The sequence below is a fragment of the Bos grunniens genome, chromosome 24 (genome assembly GCF_055505025.1).
Source record: "Bos grunniens cultivar Pamir isolate PY7600 chromosome 24, Bosgru_T2T1.0, whole genome shotgun sequence".
Classification (NCBI taxonomy): domain Eukaryota; kingdom Metazoa; phylum Chordata; class Mammalia; order Artiodactyla; family Bovidae; genus Bos; species Bos grunniens.
The window spans coordinates 61,623,211-61,640,728 of record NC_141188.1 but is presented as its reverse complement, the minus strand read 5'-3'; the positions used below and the strand labels follow the sequence as shown (position 1 = coordinate 61,640,728).

Genomic DNA, 17,518 nt, shown 5'->3' with positions numbered 1-17,518 from the left:
GCCTTCTTAGTCTTTTGCGATATTGAACAAAATGATCTAGCCATCATTCTTGTTGGAAATGGTTTGCAATTATTCTTTTTAGCTTGGTTTCTGGTGGAAGAGTTTTGGGATAATTCTAAGTGGTGGTAGAATATCTGTGGTAAATAATATTTTAAAGAGATATAAAAAAATCCCATATAGAAAGTACATAAAAACAATAATATAACATATAAAGAGTTATGAAGACTAAGAATGTATAGGGCAAATATGAAGAAAATGATAAGATTCTAACAATGAATATAAAAGAGCTGAATGCAAGGAGGATGTATCACTGGAATACTATTGGGTGGGAGTTTGAAAAATTATTTTAAGTTTATCTGGAATAGCTGGGTGGTGTGGGACAAGAGGAGTGCTATGTGCCCTTCTAGATATCAAATGTGTTTTACAACTGTAATAATTCAATCGTTATGGTACTAAGGACTAAGGACAAAAAGGTCAATGAAACAGAACACAAATTTCAGAAATCGCCAACTGCACAGAGGAACTTAGAATACAAAACAATACATGTATTTCAATTTCTATACAGAGAATGTTCCTCAAAATATAAAACCTAAACAGTAAGGTGCCATTAAATGCTTTACAACCAGGCCCCTGAAAAAAACTGTATGCAAATATATCAGTTCAGCCCAGTCGTGTCCGACTCTTTGCCACCCCATGAATCGCAGCACGCCAGGCCTCCCTGTCCATCACCAACTCCCGGAGTTCACTCAGATTCACGTCCATCGAGTCAGTGATGCCATCCAGCCATCTCATCCTCTGTCGTCCCCTTCTCCTCCTGCCCCCAATCCCTCCCAGTATCAGGGTCTTTTCCAAGGAGTCAACTCTTCGCATGAGGTGGCCAAAGTACTGGAGTTTCAGCTTTAGCATCATTCCTTCCATATGTACATAACTATTATACATTTTTTACTAAAATACAGGATACCTAGCATACAATTTAAAAATAAAGATACACAATACTCTTTATTGTCAATAAATGTTATTAATGTAATCAATTTTTTGTAATGTAATTTTTCAGACTGATTTTTTTGATTTTTTTCTAACTTTGAACTTACAGTCAATATTCAGCCATGATTTTTTGACACATGGAGTTGCATCTCAGTCTGCAGACTCTTTTCCCAATAAATATATTATTAAATCTGATATGTGGCTTGTTAAACTTCTTTTCATCCCCTTCTCATTAATTAACTAAGAACTCAGTTTCAGAACTAAATCAAGCCCTGATTTGTAGCACTAGCTGATTTCCATGGTGTAAATACTCCCTTCACGACCAATATTAAGCTACCAATGACATCACTGAATGTGGAGTTGGGAAAAGATGTGGAATAGCACACTACGATATCCATTATCTGCATATGGTAGTCATAACTAATTTCAAAAGTATAGATAATAGGAGCATTTAGTAAAGTAACTAGTATTTATTGATTTTGTTTTAAGTATAATTTAATCATAAGTTTATGTAATTTTTAAATAACTGCTACATTTTATGATTGATCCTCAAAATTCCCGAAAATCTGACAATTGGCTTGCATAAGTTGCTGAGCTCTTAACCCTACAGATCACAGTTTCGAAGACAGGACCACAAAGTAAAATATTGGAAACTTTCTAAATTATTTAGACTGTAAAGAAAGTTAAAAAATAAGATGAAAAATCAGAAAATGGATTACTTACTTCTCTGGTGGGCAATTTAGCAATATATATCAAAATATAAGATTTACCATTTCTTTGATCAAACCACTCCACTTTTCCTTCATCTGTTAATTCCTCATATTTATTGAGCACCTATTATGTTGCAGGAGCTTCTAAGAATTAATTTTACAAGCATATAAAGACCTATAAGATAGGAGAGTTGCCTCAATATTTTATAGTAACAAAGCATTAATAAAATATAAATGTTCATCAATAAGGGATTGGTTAAGTAAATGATGGTTCATTGATATGATTGTAACCATTAAGAATGAAGCTATAGATCAATGTTCATTGTAATGGAAATATGTCCATGGTGCATTTAAAAGCAAAAACCAGCAAGCTTTAAAAGTGCATATGGTATGATTCCATTTTGTAAAGAATAGTTATATCTCTATACATGCACATACAGGGACATCCCTGTAGCTCATAGAGTAAAGAATCTGCCTGCAGTGCATGAGGCTTGGGTTCGATCCCTGGGTCAGGAAGATCTCCTGGAGAAGAAAATGGCAGCCTGCTCCAATATTCTTGCCTGGAGAATCCCATGGACAGAGAAGCCTGGTGGGCTACAGTCTATGGGGTCGCAGTCAGACACGACTGAGCGACTAACACTACTAGTACTATACGTGGGCAGATGTGTGTAGGGAAAGTCAGGGAGGATCTGCACAAGCTGTTAATAGAGGCAAGCTTTTCTCTTCTGAACAAATGGTTTTACAATGAACATGGATTACCTCTTAAAAATAACACTGAAACTCTTTCCACTAAAAATTATTGTGATAAACATGTTCTAGAGAAGGACTTTAAATTTTGGACTAAAAGTCTTGTTTGGAGTTCACAGTACCATTTTCTCTAGTTGAGTATCTATTTGAAAAACCCCATAATAAATAATAAAGTTAAAAAAAGAGGTTTGAATTTCAGTTTCACTTCAAGGTCACTTTAGCTCTGTGACCTTGATTGAGATAACTGTCTGCTCTGAGCCTCACTGTTCTTTCTGAGTGGCAGGATGGACTGCATTCTTATTCTTTGGTGACTTTGAGTCAATGACTTAAATGTTCTGTTGTTTAGTGTCTCTACTTGGGGAGTGTTGGTAACAATGGAAATGGTGGTACCTATCTCATAGAATCATTGTGTTAAACGAATTAAAATTCATGCCTGTCATTGAACAAATTCTGGTTATTTTCATTATCTGCAAAATGGGTTGACGGTGATAACAATGATGCTACAACACACCTGGAAGACTTGTTAAATACTTAGCATTTAGACCAAGTGCTGGTTGCGTCTACATTGAAACACAGCCGGAGTAAGATTTCCTCAAGAGAATAGCCAGTGTAATTTATTTATCCCATGTCACGTCTAGAAATTAGATAACAGGAGGTTGAATGCAAACTTTGAATTTTGACTCATTGAATAAAATACCCTTTCTTTGTGCAATTATCCAATATACTATTTCAAAATCTGGACTGTCATATTTAACAGCACAAATATTTCTATATAATTTTATTTTGAGAAATCTCTATTGGATCATCATAATTCTTTATTATTCCATTAACTCAAAACAATTTGTACTGCCTCACTTGATATTCTCTGTAAATGGAGGCGATGCAATTATGCTATTTTAAATAATTTAAAGTGCCATGTTCCCTGCTGCCCATCCATTTGTATATATATTATTCTGTGTGCATGCCTATCGGATGCCAACACACAGCCTAGTCCTTCAGTACCGAGCCATTAACCGTGTGAGGGTCAGAAGCGATGTATATATTAATGATGTATTTTAATTTAACACATGACAGCAAGGGGAGGCTGAGTGACACATCATATTTAGCTACAAATACGGGAAGAACTCATTGCCTAGGAGTGTTCGAGTCACAGGTGAATAGCAAAAGGTTTTTATTCCTTCCCTGACAGAATAAATTTATCTCCTTAAAAGTCACCTTTATGCTTTCTACTTATCATCAGGAAGGCTGCATTCTGTATTTCAATTTTATGTGGACAAGACATTAATTTTAAGGGAAAGACATTGTTCCGTGCTGGAATTAAATGAGGTCGTTATTGGTTTGAGTGCTCAAGATGTGTCTGTGGCGGGGTTCAGGCTCATGTTTGGCTTTAATGAGGAAAGTGCTATGTGAATATGGTCCTCTTGACTCTTTGGCAGCAAAAGCAGAGTTTAAATGGGGCCATGTAGTTGAAAGCTATCAGTGGCCTTCCTAAGTACCTGGAGTCAGAGTATACATGTGGTATCAGATAGGGGATGTATGCAAGAATAGATGGGTCCTTTCTCAGTGGAGAGATGGATATGGCCACTTATAATTGATTTTAGATAGAGGAGCTCGGTGAGCATTAACTTCTGCTATTGAGAAAGGAACTTCAGAGGTCATCTAGTTTAAACCAAAGTTGAATCTTTTCAAGAATCATGTCTCTCCATTTCTTAAACACCCCCAGAAAGAGATTTGGCCACTTCTCTCAATACATAAATGTCATCAAATTGGCAGGAAAGAGAGAAAGCTGGTGATTAGAACAGGATGAATATTTAAAACAACCTTAACGTGTTCTATATCTGAGAGAAAATAGATGAGGTTTTGTTCAAATAAGGCCAAGAAGACCAATTCAGCTCTATTCGGGGCAAGTTCAGGTGATTGTTGAGGAGCACAAGCTAATTATAATTAAATAGTGCCTCGCTCTCCTTCCTGCTAGACCCATACTTCCTGAAAGGGAACTTGATAGCCTTTTCACTTTCTCACTTCCCATTCACTCTGCAACCTAGTGATTGCTGACTTTTGCTTCTCTAATCAACTGAAATGGTTTTTGAAACTCACCCAAGGTGTTCTTTCCGGTGTACGGACACTTCACAGGCTTCTGTTATTTGACCTCTCGGCTGTATTTGAGAGAGGAGGAAGGTTCTTACAAGTATTCTGGAATACACAGTTTCCCATTATTCTGTTAAATAGTGTGATGGGGTGAGGGCTGGTCTTTCTAAAGCTTCCTTGCTAAAACAAGGGAGGTTGATTGGTCCTAATCACTAGTCTTCTTTTCTTTTTGCTTTTGATATTTAACTAGCGTTAAGGCAAGCACTGTGTTGCTTTACAAATGTTATCTGATTTAATGCCCCCAAATTTCAATAGAAGGGAGGTAGCATTAAAGAGTCAGACACGACTGAGCACAAGCATGCACATCAGCATCACCTTCATTTGACAGAAAAGAAGACTGAAGTTCATAGTGGTGAGCTACTTGACTGGAGTTATGTCGCTTCTTGGGGCTTCCCAGGTGAAGCTAGTGGTAAAGAACCCGCCTACCAATGCAAGAGATGCAGGAGACGTGGGTTCAATCCCTGGGTCAGGAAGATCCCCTGGAGGAGAGCATGCCAACCTATTCCAGTAATCTTGCCTGGAGAATGCCATGGGCAGAGGAGACTGGCTGGCTAAGGTCCATAGGATTGCAAAGAGTCGGACAACTGTTGCTTCAGTCGAAGCAACTTAGCCTGCATTAGTGTGCATGTAGCTCTTTAAGTGGTGGCGCTTGGATTTAAACCAGCCTTGATCCCTTGTCCAGTACAGCATAGCAGAGGACAGCCGAGAAGAGCAGAAACCAGCTGCTCAGGGCACATGTCGCAGCGACAGGGGTGAAATCTAAGTGCAGGTCGTCGTCGGTCTTTAGTCACTAAGTCCTGTCCAACTCTTCTGTGACTCCATGGACAGAGCCCACCAGACTCCTCTGTCCATGCGATTTTCCAGCCAAGCATACTGGAGTGGGTTGCCATTTCCTTCTCCAGGGGACCTTCCCAACCCAAGGATTGAACATGAGTCTCATGCATTGGTAGACGGATTCTTTACCAGTGAGCCACTCAGTTCAGTTCAGTTCAGTCGCTCAGTCACGCTGACTCTTTGCAACCCCATGGACTGCAGCACGCCAGGCTCCCCTGTCCATCACTAACTCCCAGAGCTTGCTCAAACTCATGTCCATTGAATCGGTGATGCCATCCAACCAGCTCATTCTCTCTCATCCCCTTCTCCTCCTGCCTTCAATCTTTCCCAGCATCAGGGTCTTTCCCAGTGAGTCAGTTTCTTTGCATCAGGTTGCCAAATTATTGGAGTTTCAGCTTCAGCTCTTCCAATGAATATTCAGGACTGTTTTCCTTTAGGATTTATTGGTTTGATCTCCTTGCAGTCTAAGGGACTGAGCCACTAGGAAGCCCATAAGCACAAGTGGTATAATGTTATTAGGCTGAACACATAGGGACTGAAAAAGCATGTACCTGAGTCAATAAAATGGCCTCAGACCGACTGCCTAGGAGAGCAGAGAACAGTAAACTGAAGGCATGATGTGAACTTAGATCTAAACTTCTCTTCCCAAAGAGAATTTTTGATTTAACTTGTCACACTCATAATGACTAATTAAATGTCTCTTCACCCCATAGGTCACGGATTTTGCCTTTTTTTTTTTTAAAGATATTTGAAATACAACTTTACTCTGATTCTAAACGAAAAGGAATGGGAATGACAGTAACAAACAAGATTGCACCTCTCAATATTGTTATGTGACTACAGCGGTCTTACATTTGAAACTCAAGGAGGAGACAACTGTGTTCTAAATCACGTAAATATGCAGGTCCAAAAACTGAAGCTTTTTAAAACTGCCACATTCACTCCAAAGCCCATCCGTTTCCTTCAGTAGCCAAAGAGTAAACGCATGTTCTGCTTAGCTATGTAATAAAGTGGCAAAAACTGCACCGCTGACATCACAGGTCAGTTGCCTATAAAACTAGACTTCTGACTCTGGGCCCCAGCCTCACGTTCTCACAGGTCATCATCTTCATCCAGGAGAGCAGTTGTCTGAGCAACCTCTAAATCGTGCTCAAACTGTGCTGCCAAGGCTGGGTCCATGACCACCTCTGGCAGGGCAAGAGCAGGCATGGCAACAAACTCCAAGTTAGGGTCTCCAGTCAGTTTTCTAGCAAGCCAGAGGAAGGGCTTTTCAAAGTTATAGTTGCTTATGGCAGAAATGTCATAGTACTGAAGATTCTTCTTTCGGTGGAAGGCAATTGACTTTGCCTTAACCTTTCTGTCCTTAATACCCACTTTGTTGCCACACAACACAATCGGGATGTTCTCACACACTCGTACCAGATCTCTATGCCAGTTAGGCACATTCTTGCAAGTAACTCTCGATGTTACATCAAACATTACAATGGCACACTGTGCTTGTATGTAATAGCCGTCTCTCAGTCCACCAAATTTCTCCTGACCAGCTGTATCCCACACATTGAACTTCATCTGTCCTCGGTTGGTATGGAACACAAGAGGATGGACCTCAACACCCAAGGTAGCTACATACTTCTCAAATTCTCCAGTCAGATGATGCTTCACGAATGTAGTTTTTCCAGTACCACCATCACCAACCAATACTAGTTTGAACTGAACTTGGGGTTCTCCTTGGGCAGCCATTGCGATGTTACTTACAGAACCGCCTCTGCGCTCGTCTGACTGAGGGCTGGAAAGATGGCGGAAGCGCAATTCGAATGCCCGGACACGTAGCGGAAAACAGCACGTGGACGGAGGGCGGGGCAACGGCGGCGCGCCGCTCCCACGCGGCCCGACGCACGCGCGCACGCAGGCCGCCCAGGCTTCGGCATTGCACCCGTTAGCCTGCAGCCTAGGGAGAGGCTCGCGGTGCCCCGGGCCTGGGAGGCAGCGCCGTCGGGCCGATTTTGCTCACTTTTTCAACTGCTATATCCTCAACCCGTAATACAAAAGTGATTAATGAGTATTTATTGAATGTCACAAACCCTTTTCCTCTTGAAATTCTCTGACATCTACATGCAGGTTTTCCTCCCAACTCACTGGCTGCTCCTCTTCAGTCCGTTTATGTACTTTACTTTCTCCTTGACTTTCCAGGGTTTCTCAAGAATCTACCCTTAACATACATGGAAATCTACTATACTTATACTGTTGAGGCTCTAAGGTCCACCTAGTGGTATTCACTATCCTATAACTATTGCCTCCCCAGCCTCTAGTTGATTTTAAATTTCTCTTCTGAGCATCATAGCTGTATGTTCAACTGTCTTCTAGCAAACTCTGTTTTGGAATCCTGTGGACACCTCAAATGCAGCAAGTCTAATACGACGCAACTTAGCCCCCATATTCAAACATTTGTGTTTTTGGAATAAAACATTTTATTTTAAAGGGAGGGTCTAGAGCTTTCATCATATGCTCTAAAAGTTCCATGGCCAAGAAAAGTTCAGAACTCGTGTGCATTCTTCCTAAGCAACAGTGCTTTTCCTGTGAATCCCAATCCCAGGGGTTAGGGCAGGTTCTTGTGTGCAGGCAAGAAACGTTGGCCATTGCAAGGCTTCTCACCATAATCCCTTGCTCCTTGTGAGAATACCATAATAATTTGGTCTGCGTATATGGCGACCTGCTTTGCTCTGCTGTCATTCAAACTTGCTTCAGTTCTGTTCTGCTTTTAGGACCAGCCTTCATGTTGGTTTGTTTCAGGCTACTGTCTTAAGGTAAAGTGAACCGAGATGTGAACAAACATATCCCAGAATATAAAAAAAGAGGAGGAAATTTGAAGGAAGTCAGAATAGGCAGCTGTGTCTCATTACATAGGAACGAGAGTGAGAAATGAGCATAGGTAATGATTAGGAGGTAACTGGTAATTTCTGAGTAACTGATTTGAGAGGAATTGTGTGGAAGACAGACTACAAGTGATAAAGAGAGAATAGATAATGAAGAGAGCGTGAAGGTGCTAGAAAAGGCAGCAGTGAAATTCATGACCATGGAACTGAAACTGAGAGATGAAGGACTTGAGATATGGAGAAAGGGATTAGAGTGCTTGATGGAGAAGGTCAAGTCCAGGAGCAAGGTAGTGGGAGAGGTGAGAGCAGAAAACAGAGAAGGTGGGAATCAGAGGCAGAGTCGTGCGTTTGACGTTGTCTTCAGTGACACTGAGTAAGCTGAAGTGTTCTTATTTTCATGGGAAGGTGGGAATCAGAGGCAAAGCCGTGCGTCTGACGTTGTCTTCAGTGACACTGAGTAAGCTGATGTGTTCTTATTTTCATGGGTAGGTTAGCAGAGTGGAGAGGAAATCAGTGAGAAATTGTGGGACAAGTGTGTGTGGTAGGTTTTAACATTTCTACAGATTATTTGATATTCCTTTTTATGTGTCTAATTCACTTCCCCTTAAATATGAGCCAGACTTTTGCGATTGACTTCTAACATAAAATGCAATGAAATGAAGCTGTGTGGCTTCTGGGACTAGGTCATCAAAGGTATACAACTTCTATCTAGCTCTCTCATGGGATGCTTGTCTTTGTAACTCAGCCCCTGTGTTTTGAGGAAGCATAGGCCATGTGGAGAGATCTACATGGAGAGGTAGCCAGGCCTGTGACCCTCAGCCCAGGCTGAAGAACCAGCCAAAATCCAGCACCAACTGAGCAGTCCTCAAGGTGAACCATTGGGAAGAAGATCTTCAAACCTTGTTGAACTACCCTAGCTGATGTCACATGGAGCAGAGAGGAGCTTTCCCTGCTAAGCCCTGCCCAACTTGAACATCTGAGAGGAACATATGTGATTATTACTGGTTTAAACCATTAAATCTGGGTGGTTTATATGCAGTGGCAGAAAACTGGAGTAGAGTTTTAGCAAGGCAGTCAACTGAGATGTTTTACTTTGAGTGACCTGAATTTAAATCTTTGACCATTAGTGTGACTTGGAATAGGTTACGTAACGTTACTGAGCCTCACTTTTCCTGTCTTTAAAGTGGGAATGATTTAGACTGTGGAGGTTTTTGTGTGATTTAGAAATAATTGGTATAAAGCCAATGGCTGTTACATAGTGGTCATTCAGAAAATGGTAGCATCCTTGTTATTTATTATTAGGGAAGCTTGGAAGGAGCTTGAGCTTTGGCAGAAATAATATTTATGTTTATCTTCTGGTTCTGTTGCTAATTAAATTGTGACTTTGGGCAAGGTATGTAACTTCTCTGAATCATGCATCCTTCTTGTGTAAATGGAGGATGAAACCTACCTTGTAGGATTGTTGGAGGTTAGACCTAGTGTCTGGAGGATAGATTAGAAACCACGTAGTAGGACTTCTCTGGTAGTTCAGAGGCTAAGAATCCGCCTGCCCATGCCAGGGCTATGGGCTTGATTCCTGGTCTGGGAAGACTGCACAAGCTGTGGGGCAACTAGACCCATGCACTGCAGCTAGGCTGCGCACTAGAGCCTGCGAGCTGCCACCACTGAAATGCGTGCACCCAGAGCCTGTGCTCTGCAACGAGTGAAGCCGCCGCAAAGAGAAGGCCACGCGCCACGGCAAAGGGTGGTCCCTGCTCTCTGCAGCTACAGAAAGCCCGAGTGCGGCAGAGTGAAGACCCAGCTGGGCCAGGAACAACATGAAATAATTTTAAAAAATAAAGAAAGAAAAAAGCATAGTGACGAACGCGTGGTAGGCACTCAATAAATAGAAGGCATCATAATGATTAACATAATAATGACTGTTATAGCCCTGAAATTAATACGGCTACTGGCAGGAGTAGGGCAAACTAGAAAATTCTGAGCCAAGCATCGAAGCCTTTGAGGCAGTTGGAGGAAGATTCTAGTAGAAGATGGTGATGAAGTTGGGGAAGGCTGATATTAATAATTGATACATTTCAAAAGAAGGAGCTTTGAATGATGAGCATAGAATGAAGACTCACAAAAAGCATTTGGAGCGACCCTCTTCTTCTACCAGTGCTGAGAAAACGAGGAAACAGGTTAAGGACATTGGAAAAATAACGAGTTTCTTAATATTAGACGAGGCCACAAAACTCCAACATAATGGATCTGAAATTATGAGAGAACAAGGGAGACCAAGAGACTGTAAGAAAAGTGGTATGATTGATAAGCAGCGTTGGTTTCAGGAATTTTAGTGAACAAGGAGATTTCAGCCTCTCAGCCATTCAACACTCATGGCCATAGCTCCATTCTCTGCTCTAACATTAGCCACACACATAGGCTCGCACGGTAGCCCCATTCTCTGCTCTGACATTAGCCACACACATAGGCTCGCACGGTAGCCCCATTCTCTGCTCTGACATTAGCCACACACATAGGCTCGCACGGTAGCTCCATTCTCTGCTCTGACATTAGCCACACACATAGGCTCGCACGGTAGCTCCATTCTCTGCTCTGACATTAGCCACACGCATAGGCTCGCACGGTAGCTCCATTCTCTGCTCTGACATTAGCCACACACATAGGCTCGCACGGTAGCTCCATTCTCTGCTCTGACATTAGCCACACACATAGGCTCGCACGGTAGCTCCATTCTCTGCTCTGACATTAGCCACACACATAGGCTCGCACGGTAGCTCCATTCTCTGCTCTGACATTAGCCACACACATAGGCTCGCACGGTAGCCCCATTCTCTGCTCTGACATTAGCCACACACATAGGCTCGCACGGTAGCCCCATTCTCTGCTCTGACATTAGCCATACGCATAGGCTCGCACGGTAGCTCCATTCTCTGCTCTGACATTAGCCACACACATAGGCTCGCACGGTAGATCCATTCTCTGCTCTGACATTAGCCACACACATAGGCTCGCACGGTAGCTCCATTCTCTGCTCTGACATTAGCCACACACATAGGCTCGCAAGGTAGCCCCATTCTCTGCTCTGACATTAGCCACACACATAGGCTCGCACGGTAGCCCCATTCTCTGCTCTGACATTAGCCACACGCATAGGCTCGCACGGTAGCCCCATTCTCTGCTCTGACATTAGCCATACGCATAGGCTCGCACGGTAGCCCCATTCTCTGCTCTGACATTAGCCACACACATAGGCTCGCACGGTAGCCCCATTCTCTGCTCTGACATTAGCCACACGCATAGGCTCGCACGGTAGCCCCATTCTCTGCTCTGACATTAGCCACACACATAGGCTCGCACGGTAGCCCCATTCTCTGCTCTGACATTAGCCACACACATAGGCTCGCACGGTAGCTCCATTCTCTGCTCTGACATTAGCCACACGCATAGGCTCGCACGGTAGCTCCATTCTCTGCTCTGACATTAGCCACACACATAGGCTCGCACGGTAGCCCCATTCTCTGCTCTGACATTAGCCACACACATAGGCTCGCACGGTAGCTCCATTCTCTGCTCTGACATTAGCCACACACATAGGCTCGCACGGTAGCTCCATTCTCTGCTCTGACATTAGCCACACGCATAGGCTCGCACGGTAGCTCCATTCTCTGCTCTGACATTAGCCACACACATAGGCTCGCACGGTAGCTCCATTCTCTGCTCTGACATTAGCCACACACATAGGCTCGCACGGTAGCTCCATTCTCTGCTCTGACATTAGCCACACACATAGGCTCGCACGGTAGCTCCATTCTCTGCTCTGACATTAGCCACACACATAGGCTCGCACGGAACTTGAGGCCACTCCCTGGTCCTTCCACCTCTCGGCTGAGTCTCTCTTAAACTCCTGCAGACGAATGAACCTATTCTTAAAAGACTATCAATCAGTAACTTAATAGCTCAGTTACTGGGAACCCTCATTCTGAATTCTCATATCTACCAACTTCAGTCTTTTTTTACAAAGACCTTGGCTTTCAAGCATATCCTGTACCATATTCCATGACCATTGAATTCCTTTTTTGACCTATTTGACCGAAATGCAAACAGACTTTACTCAACAGTTCCTGAGAATGGTACATGTCAGCTTCTGGAAACATTCTTTAAAAAAAAAGTTTTATCAGTCTGAATAGCATGATGTGTGCTCCTGTCTTATGTAACTTTGCTATAACACCATTCGTTCATCTGATATGGGCTGAGTATTAACTATGCCCTAGACAGCTGTGCTTCTGGAGCTTGTAATCTATGGTGGGACTGGGGATGGGGTGGTACTGGTGAGCAAATGAGCAATAAACAAATGAATAAGTTCTACTAAAGAACATCCATGACATGCAATATATCTGGGCCAACTATGAGAACCAACTCTCGGGTGCCTGAGAGAGCACAGGGGTCGGGTAGGTTGGGAGACGGAGAAGAGGAATTGTTCTGGTTGTCTGACCCCTGGCTGCCCATATTGAACACTCAGATCCACTGGATCCCAGGCAGGTCCTACTGCCCTGAGTTAGTCCAGGGCCTCCTGCGAGCAACCTTCTGGATCATATTGGAGTTCTCTCTCCTTTTCCCTTCCCCATCCTTCACAGAGTACTGGGCTTCAAGGAGCCAAGGTACTGGTTCTCAGTGCTCTGAGTCGGTACCATGAGAAGGGTCCCTGAATGATCCTTTCTGGAGTAGTGCTCCCCCAAATTTCACCCACAATGAGGTCAGGAGCTTGTGCCAGAATGTAAATCAATGCTGTGTGTCTTCTATAAGGAACAATCTCCCTATGGGAAAGGTGCCAGCTGAACTCAACAGCGTTCAGTGTTGGCTTCGGATCTTGCCACAGATTGGAGCAAAGAGTGTGTGGACAGGTGCTGATCTGTAGGCCACACTTTGAGAAGCATCGTTCTAAAATGTACATTGCAAACTGAGGATCCAAATTGCTGCATCCAGCCTGCAGATATAGTTTCTTTGGCCTGCCGCTGTTTTCAACATTCTGAAATGGAAAGATTTCACATAAAGTCTCCAGTTTCCCAAAACCTCTTAATCATACCTTTCTTTTGTGTCCCTTCATCACTGATGTCTTGGGATTCCACATTCCTACATGGCAAGAGTCAGAGATGACTCTCTCTTTTAGATAGGGCATGGACCTTCAAGGAGCCCAGCAGGCCCCTTTGACCTCCTTTGTTTCTTTATGTTCCCTGCTGCTGCTGCTGCTAAGTCGCTTCAGTCGTGTCTGACTCTGTGCGACCCCAGAGACGGCAGCCCTCCAGGCTCCCCCGTCCCTGGGATTCTCCAGGCAAGAACACTGGAGTGGGTTGTCATTTCCTTCTCCAATGCATGAAAGTGAAAAGTGAAAGTGAAGGCGCCCTGTCGTGTCCGACTCTTCGCGACCCCATGGACTGCAGCCCACCAGGCTCCTCCGTCCATGGGATTTTCCAGGCAAGAGTACTGGAAAATGTTGCCTACTGCCCCCCTAGAGGCGTTTGGTTTCCTAACACCTAAGAATCCTGTGGTGGGGGCAGGTCAGTGAACAAAGGTGATGGCAGCTCAGTCCAGGAAGGGAGAAGGTCTGGGCTGCAGTGTGATTGAGAGTGCCTCTCCTTGAGGGAGGGGGAGCCCGGGAGAGGAGCTGAAAGCATATATGTCACCATACGTAAAGTGGATAGCTAGTGGGAACATGCCCTGTGACGCAGGAAGCTCAGACTGTGCTGTTTCAACCTAGAGGGGTGGAAGGGAGGGCAAGAGGGAGGAGCTCTGTGTACACCTATGGCTGACACGTGTTGATGTGTGGGAGAAGCCAGCACAACATCGTAAAGCAATTATCCTCCAATTAAAAAAAAAATAGGTTTATGGATCCTCGAGAGTGTAAATGACGATGTAACAGGCTACCTATTGCTCAAAGTGGTAATCCAAAATATAAGCATTCAAAAACTAAAAAAATAAAAAGAATGCCTCTCCTCTTCCTTCCTTTATTCTTCCATCCACTCATGGAGTCTTCTCTCATACCCTCTCCATCATAAAATTACTCAGAATTTATTGCCCTTCGCCTGCTCAGCAATGAGACTGGGAAGGAAAAGGTGATACGCATGTGTTCATTCATGCACAGCAAAGTCACAGTTCCAATCCGTCAAGCAGCGTTTTCCCAAGAATCCGGGGAGCCATTAGATCCGTAGACCTGAGGGCCAATCCGTGCGGGGTAAGAGGCTGCCTCGGAGGACCAGCCCTGCATCCCACTGCTGACTGCTCGGAGATGACTGACTGCAGACCTTCCCGAGAGAGGAGGCTTTATCAAAGGACTGCTTTAGAAAGTGACTTTTGGTTTTCTAATGGCTCAACGATCTTGTTACAAAGATTCTCGTTTCACTGCTCCCTCTAATCCTTACAAATTTTACAAAATGGTGTTTGATCTGACGTCTCTGAAAGCACACAATAGTCTCTAGTTTTAGTCAGATTTCTTAATGCTATTTTTTCTCAGTTTAAAGCCTTGAGTATATTTTCCTGTGCCTTGTGAGGTTTACTAATTAAAATAGAATATTATAAGGGTAAGTGTGTTACATACCGCTGGACTTTGGGTGAAGTGGAAGTGACGTCGCTCAGTCATGTCTGACTCTTTGCGACCCCATGGACTGTAGCCTACAAGGCTCCTGAGTCCATGGGATTTTCCAGGCAGGAGTACTTTAACCAGATGTGGGTAAAGTTCTGGAAAACCACGGTGATGGTCTAAGATAGATGCTCCACCGGGCAAATCCCCGTGACCGGTACTTTGCTTGGTGCTTCCTTATTTGCATTTTCTTGGTTTTTATTTATATGATACAAAATGTTACAAGATGAATGGTCCCTAAAGTGAGAGGAAAGACAGGAAAACTGAGTGCAGAAGCCACGTGTCTCTCAGTCTAAAACCAACTGAGCTTAGAATTTTAAGCATGTCATGGTGGATGGGAAAGCACAAAGACACTACAGTCTGTAAATGCCACAAAACAGGGACCGCAATTGGAGGGGCACATAAAAGACTTACAAATCACATTATAATCAATCTAGATCATACACTTGTGGGAATAGAAGAATATAAATGAATACTAAAGCATTCCTATTAAATGAAAAATATTCTACAGAATAAACAGAATTTGGGAATGTTGAAGGGACGCAAAATAAATAAGGAGTCCAAGTTGGACACTATTAAATGCTTAAAGGAAGGTGGCTTTGCCGAAGGTACCCGGTGCCCCTGCTGTCAGCGTGACTATGTTATGGGCATAGAGATCGTTCAGTGTTCTTTTTTTTAGATGTGTGTTTATTTATGACTGCGCCGGCTCTTTGCTGAGCTTGAGTTTTCTCTAGCTGTGGAGTGCAGGGCTGCTTTCCCTTGCTGCTGTGGGCTTCTCACCCCTCACAGGAGGGGTCTCCTGTTGAGGTGCGTGGGTTCCAGGGCCCGGGCTCCATGGTTGTGGCCTGCAGGCCCAGTTGCCCGGGGCATGTGGGATCTTCCTGGAGCAGGGATTAAACTGGTGTCCCCTGCACGCGAGGCAGGCTCTCGGCGCCGGGGCCAGCAGGGAAGCCCCACTAAGTGCTTCTGTGTCCCGCCCTCCTCGGTGCCCTACTCTGAGGGCCTCTGTGTGCAGCGTTTGTATTCACCGCGTGTTTGCTTCACCTGATAAAAAGAACAGACAGTTCCCGGATGAGCTCCAGCCTTTAATTTGGCTCGTTCCGAAGTTCTGCCTTCCTTGTATCTACGCCCTCTGCACTGTGCCTGCAGCTCTGTCTTTAAGAGGTGGAGCTGGCTTCCTCTCCTTTGAATCTGGGTGGCCCTGTGACCTGCTGTGGTCAGTAGCATGCAGCAGAAGTGACAGCGGCCTCGAGCTGCAGTTCAAAGCCTCGGCCTTAGGGTACCTGTGTACTCAGCACGAGCGTCGTCTGCTGGAGGGTGAGACCTTGTGAGGCAGAGCTGAGTAAGCCCATCTGGCTCAGCCAAGTTCCCAGCTATACTGCGGAGTCTAGCCAAGATCAGAAAATGTTCCTATCTGGCTTGAAGCTGACTGCAGATGCATGAGTGAGTTTCGCTGAACCCCACTGAGGTCAGAGCTGTCCAGCTGATTTTCGTGTTATTAGTAACAATGAGTAGTTATTAAGTCATATTTGTTGTTGTTGTTGTTGTTGCTTTGTTATCCAGCGTGACTGTGGCACTTGGTAAGGGTATCGATCAGCGTTGGCTGTGATAAAGCCGTATGACAAGCAACTCCCAAATCTTAGTGGTTTACAAGATGAATTTTTTTTTTTTTTAAATTTCCTTCACATCAGCTTCAGGCTGATGGCAGGGTTTAGGACTCTTCAGTGTATCTCTCATTCTGGAATTAGGGGCTACCAGGACATGATTTTCTCATGACAGATGACAGATGACAGAAGCGCAAGAGTCAAGCCAAATTGTGCAAACAAATTTAAAGGCTTTGTTTGCATCATGCCCACTAACATTCTCCTGGGTGGAGGAAGTCACGTGGCTAAGCTGAAAAGCAGTGTGGCATTCCAGTTTACTGGCGCTGCTGGGCTCTGTGAAGCCATGTGACGAAGGAAATGCTATCTGATCTTATTGTAGGAAAGAAATGAAGGACTAGGAATAAATTCACCACGGGGAGAATTATTCAGGAGGCATAGTCGGGAAACTGTTTGCTGAAATACTTGATGAAACTCATTAATGCAAAATTGTTTGCCCCAGAAAAAGCTAAAATAGCCTATTGAAGACAGGTGGTGGTTCATATACTAGCATGAATATATAATTATATATATTTTTGGAAACATAAATTATCTGGAATAGGAATATGCCAAACATATTTTCATTTTTCTTGGTAAACTCACCTATTAGTGTCTCTTTATATAAGTTAAGTACAGTTTGGGGTTATGTGCCAATTCTCCTTCTCTTGGTTTTATAATTTGGTCTACTCCCCTTTTAGGTTTCCTTTGGGTTTACAGTGTTGTGAAAATAGGAAGATATCTTTCTTCTGCTCTAAGAAGTCTTGAAGGCAGCAAAAAAGTCATATATGTGAGTTCAGGCTAATATGCATTATAATTATTAAAATGCCTTTTAGTTTGAACTGTAAAATGAATTGAAACAATGAAATGAGGATGAGTTTGTGACACTATAGAAATGCAGGATTCTATCTTGTATACACACAGAAAAGTGCTCTGAACACCCTATTACAT

At 43.6% G+C, this 17,518-nt stretch overlaps 2 protein-coding genes and 1 long non-coding RNA gene across 3 annotated transcripts in view; 1 reads left to right on the top strand and 2 right to left on the bottom strand.

Annotated features, from left to right (window-relative positions):
- CDH20 (cadherin 20) overlaps positions 1–17,518 on the bottom strand; it is a 219,903-nt gene that overhangs the window by 89,450 nt on the left and 112,935 nt on the right. The gene's annotated exons all lie outside the window — the stretch shown is intronic.
- LOC147346398 (uncharacterized) overlaps positions 1–17,518 on the top strand; it is a 187,103-nt gene that overhangs the window by 88,497 nt on the left and 81,088 nt on the right. The gene's annotated exons all lie outside the window — the stretch shown is intronic.
- On the bottom strand, positions 2,959–7,239 carry LOC147346399 (GTP-binding nuclear protein Ran-like). The gene has a single exon (XM_086373681.1). It carries the CDS (start codon positions 7,161–7,163, stop codon positions 6,516–6,518), a length of 648 nt encoding a protein of 215 aa, XP_086229807.1. The 5' UTR covers positions 7,164–7,239; the 3' UTR covers positions 2,959–6,515.

Bases quoted from the DNA above. Each gene is read 5' to 3' on its own strand.
- LOC147346399 (XM_086373681.1), bottom strand. From the start codon at position 7,163: ATGGCTGCCCAAGGAGAACCCCAAGTTCAGTTCAAACTAGTATTGGTT.